The sequence below is a fragment of the Austrofundulus limnaeus genome, unplaced genomic scaffold (genome assembly GCF_001266775.1).
Source record: "Austrofundulus limnaeus strain Quisiro unplaced genomic scaffold, Austrofundulus_limnaeus-1.0 Scaffold2, whole genome shotgun sequence".
NCBI lineage: Eukaryota > Metazoa > Chordata > Actinopteri > Cyprinodontiformes > Rivulidae > Austrofundulus > Austrofundulus limnaeus.
The window spans coordinates 3,567,854-3,572,442 of record NW_013952404.1 but is presented as its reverse complement, the minus strand read 5'-3'; the positions used below and the strand labels follow the sequence as shown (position 1 = coordinate 3,572,442).

The 4,589-nt window shown below is 41.0% G+C and overlaps 1 protein-coding gene across 4 annotated transcripts in view; it reads right to left on the bottom strand.

Annotated features, from left to right (window-relative positions):
- Nucleotides 1–4,589, bottom strand: part of col12a1a (collagen, type XII, alpha 1a) — a 54,065-nt gene that overhangs the window by 28,055 nt on the left and 21,421 nt on the right. For 2 of the 4 annotated variants that reach the window (XM_014011180.1, XM_014011164.1), the window contains exons 23-30: nt 3,846–3,975; nt 2,735–2,880; nt 1,992–2,121; nt 1,758–1,894; nt 859–988; nt 642–781; nt 358–490; nt 126–158 (exon numbers count right to left, since the gene is read on the bottom strand). In XM_014011180.1, coding sequence (XP_013866634.1) covers nt 126–158; nt 358–490; nt 642–781; nt 859–988; nt 1,758–1,894; nt 1,992–2,121; nt 2,735–2,880; nt 3,846–3,975 — 979 coding nt within the window. The remainder of the gene's footprint in view (nt 1–125; nt 159–357; nt 491–641; nt 782–858; nt 989–1,757; nt 1,895–1,991; nt 2,122–2,734; nt 2,881–3,845; nt 3,976–4,589) is intronic. The other 2 variants (XM_014011173.1, XM_014011184.1) reach the window with 1 other exon arrangement.

The window sequence follows — 4,589 nt, the reverse complement described above, 5'->3', positions numbered from 1 at the left end:
AGCGGTGGATGATGGGTTAAAGGACTCTTGATGATGAAACCACTGTTGTCCCAGAAACAACAGCTCTGATGACTACATGCTTTTGTCACAAATAATAAAAAGCATCATTTTGTTTTACCACAAACCTTGCTCACTTGGTCTACCAGCATCCCTGGGCACTACAGAGGCAAAAATAAAAACATATAATGGCCATATCCTTCACAGAACTTTTTAATCAACTTATTTTCCAACATCAACATTTTAGTTATGACTCTAGCCTTTTATGGAGATCCAGCTGGAAGCTCCGGGAAGGTAGTTTACAAAATGCAGTTTTGCATGAAGTTCTTATAAAAACAGCAGCTAAATTGAGAGTCTTACATGTCCTCTCTGTGCCCATCAGATCCTCGCTCTCTGACTCATCTGGGTAGATTGCAGTAACATGTACGTCGTAAGGCGTGTCTGGGTCCAATTCCTCCAAAACGTGGCTCGTGTCATCATGGTTCAGGATGGCCTGATGGGGAAAATAATCTGTGAGAAGAGATACTCTAATAGTGGAAACATATATGAGGACTACAGCCAATGTTTTTAGGTATTTCTGTAAGAATGCCAACATATTTTGTTTAAAAAAATGCAATTATCTTTCATAACTGATTATCTCTTACAAACTGTAAGTTGTTTTCTCCTTTCTTGGTCCATCCAATGCGGTACAGAGCCACATCAGGGGCCCCGTGATCCCAGGTGGCTCTGAAGCTGGTCTGAGTGATTTCTGAGAACCGCAGGTTCTTTGGCGCTGGAACCACATCTACAGAGCAGAAAGCAGAACGTAAATGTTTCCTGCTCTATCACACGGTGTCAGGATGAGATTTTTCTTTTTAGTACCGGTGATTGCAGTCCCCAACATTGGCTGTCCGGGTCCCTCATCATAGACTGGAGTAACAGCCAAAGCGTACTCAGTTTGTGAGATCAGGTTGTCCAGTTGTTTCTCAGTTACGCTTCCATCCACTTCCAGCTGTAAAATACCAGAAATAAATCATTATTTACATGCCATTTCAAAAGGAAACTCAAAGAAAATGGGCTTCTTTTGTGATGCATTGTTGCTTGAACTGTTTGTCCCTCACGACCGGAAAAAAACAAAAGCTTAGAGGCGTCACCTGGGAATAATTCGTCCTGCAGTTAGTTTTGTGAGGGGCATGCTGTCACTGGCTTCTATCACAAACATCCTCAACCCTTGACTCACTTTCACATGTGTGCTTCCTCCCTGGGAGCTTTGAGGATCACCTCYGTCTGATTTATGACGAAGGATGTAGCTAAAACCCAGACTCCAGATTCTGCTGCTCCTGCCCGAGAACTCCCAAATGGAGACGCGCAACTATAAAATATTAATCCACGGTAAACACGCGTAAACCCCTGCAAAATCACGTTTTGATGTTTTCATCTTCTTTCACTGAACGTTCCTGAACCAACCAGCTGCAGGATCCATTATGTGGTCTGAGCCAGAACAATAAAGCATCCGTCAGGACCATCAAAATAAATTTGTTCCTATCAAACTACATTATTCCTACAGACAACAAGTAAAGCACACAGAGTGTAGGATTTGTAAATCATTTTGCTTTTATAAAAAAAAATGGAATGACAAAAAAAAGAGATGTGGGAACAGCAGGAACCTTTCCATCCATGTGGTAAACGCCCTCACAGCTCAAACATCTGGCTGCCACATGAACGTTTATTGTAAATTTAGTGACGCTGGGAAAGTTCAACACAACAGGAGACGAGCTCACCTCTTTCGCCTCTCCCTCCTCGGGTTGGTAGGTGATGATGTAATTACGAACAGGACCGGGGGCAGCRTCCCAGTTGAGCACCATGGTGCTGTGGGTGACATCGCGGACCCTCAGCTCCCCCGCTGGTGGCATGGGCACTAAATAAAAGACACAAGTATAGATTTATATATATATATATATATATATAAGAAGCTGCTGACTCGGCGTAATAAAAAGGGTGATTAATGAACTTACAGGTGACTCCCTGCTTGGTCAGTGGCTCGCTGGCTGATTCGCCGTAGAGGGCAAAGAGAGAAAGTGAGTAGGCTGTGTTGGGGAGCARCTTCTGCAGCTGGACGTCAGTTGTAGCTCCTCCCACTCTCACCTGAGACGCAATCGAAGCAAATGAGAAAAAGGGTCAGAAAGGCAGCGTAGAGCCCGCTGAGTCTCGCGCTTTTTATCTTCCAAAGTAGTACAAAAATCTAAAGAAACACTTTAAAATGGATCTTCAGATTGTCTGAAAAACTATTGATCAAAACCACAGAAGAGTAGAAGAGAATGTAGCTCTTAGAGCTGGTTTCACAACTTTTGCACTGACTTTTACATTTCTGAAAATRTAAAAGTCCCTCTAAAAGCAATGAGAAAAATAATTAGCTTTAAGCACATCTGCTGAATGTTTTTTTTTCGCCCACAGGGTTTGACACTTCATGAACAAACCATGATGTTCCCTTTGCAGAGTGAGCTCATAGTTCATACACCCCCTTATGACCAACAACACCCCTTTTGTTTTTGTTTTTTTTTTTTTTTAAAGTTTGATGAATGGTGAGAAAAAGAGTTGTTAAATGTCAGGTGACGTCTGCATTTTTAGGAGGTTAGCGACGTGCTTATGTGTATTTGCTGCATCGAAATGTCAATTTTCGTGTTTGTTTCTCCAGATTYGTTTTCCAGATTGTTTTCCTGTTAAACAGTTATCGGCTCTTCGGTTGTGTTCGTGTCACCTCCTGCTCCGTGGTGGGCTGGGTGGCGTTGATGGCGCTGTACAGCAGCATGTAACCCGTGGCGCCCTGTGCCGCTTCCCACCTCACTCGCATGGTGGTCATCTGTTCATCGTAAATATTCATCCTCCTCACAGCACTCAGAGGCACTGGAACAAAATAATGAAAAAAAAAACATTTTGATTAGCATTACCCTGAGCATGCAGGGATGCACATTTTTTGGCATGTTGCTCATGCAGTTTAAAAAGTTATTATTCATTTGGCAAAAAAGGGTGGTTTCTAATGTGTCTTATATAAACTTTTAAATCTCTACAGTGCCAATAAAAAAGCAATCAAGAAAATGCAAGATTAATCAAAATTGTTCTTGAAATTGAATCTAATTAAATAAATCCCTTCTGAACTTCCATCTAAATRAGATTTATTGCTGCTGCTCCCTTTATAGCCAAGCCAATGAAAGCATAAAACCTTTTAAAGGGTTTATTAGAGGAGACCACACAGGAAACGCCGTCGCTGTGTGTGAAACCTGTGCAGCTGAGCCAGAGAGATCCAGTGACACCGGCTGACTCAGAACAAACGTTCAAGAAAAATAATGACAGGAGATTTATGAGCGTTCCGAAAACTGAAACTCTTTCTCATCCCGAGCMCCGTAAATCTGAAGTTTCAGAATTTGACTCTAAATCACAGAGTTTGGAATAACTTTTTTAAAGCTAGTTGTAGAATATCTCGGAAACATCAGCAGTTCCTGATTAAGGTAATCGAAAATTCAGTTTCCAGTTGGGTTTATCCATGCAACAWTATGTTTTATAAAAATAAAAAAGAAGAACTTTTTTAAGTGTTTCCAAGCCCAACATATTAAAACTAAAAATGCTTCTAATACTGACATAAATAAAGTTCATGTAGCCGTTGTATAAAAAAAAGTTTAAATAAAATCGCCAATAACCYAAATTTAGACTGTTGTTTTTATTACATAGTCAGAAAAAAATGGTCCATTTTTGCTTTATGTTGTTAAATATATTTTCTAAAGAGCATATACTGTATGTTCTGAAGGGGTTAACCTGGTATGATGTAGTTTATTGTAGAAGACGTTTTAAGTTGTTGAAGAAAACAAACTCACGTGTGGTCTCGGTYCCTTTCAGAGGCTCGCTGCTCTCCTCACCGACAACTGAGTAGACGTTGACCAGGTACTTTGTCARTGGGTCGAGGCCCTGCAGGACCACGGTGGTTGTAGTTCCATCCACAAAGACCTAAGAAAATATCAGTTGAGTCATTAACTGTAGATACTTTTTATTTTTAAATAAACTGCCTTTTTTTCGTGAAAAACTCATAAACAATGAAAGTAGCATTTGTTGAAGGAGTGAGTGTCACTTTTATGTCGGTGTTTTTTACAAAGATTYTCACACAAKCTGTTAGAGCTTGGAGTATATTTTCAGGATGACTCTCAGCTACTTCCATGCCAAATTCAAGCTCTACATCTGGCAAATAAACTGAGCTAGAGCTATTTTAGTGTTAAATACAATCAGCTGTGGTAGCCATCTTGAGCAGGGCTGATGACAACATTCACTGTTAAACAAAACCTTGAGAGCGGGACAAAAACAAACAGCAGTAATTAAATTCAGACAACAATGATGCATCGTTTCCGCACAATGTGCAGGCAGCAGTCTGCTCTCTATTATTTGTTTTCTGTCCCTCCGAACCCAGAGCTGCTGTGTCTGTGGTCAGTTGCCCCTCATGTCAGACTGTGATGTAACTGGACACCAACATGGAGGCCAACACAAACAGGAGACTGGAAACAGAACTTTGACTGGAGTTTCCCCGCTAATATCAGAAACAGTTTGTCCCGATAAAATCAGCTCCATCC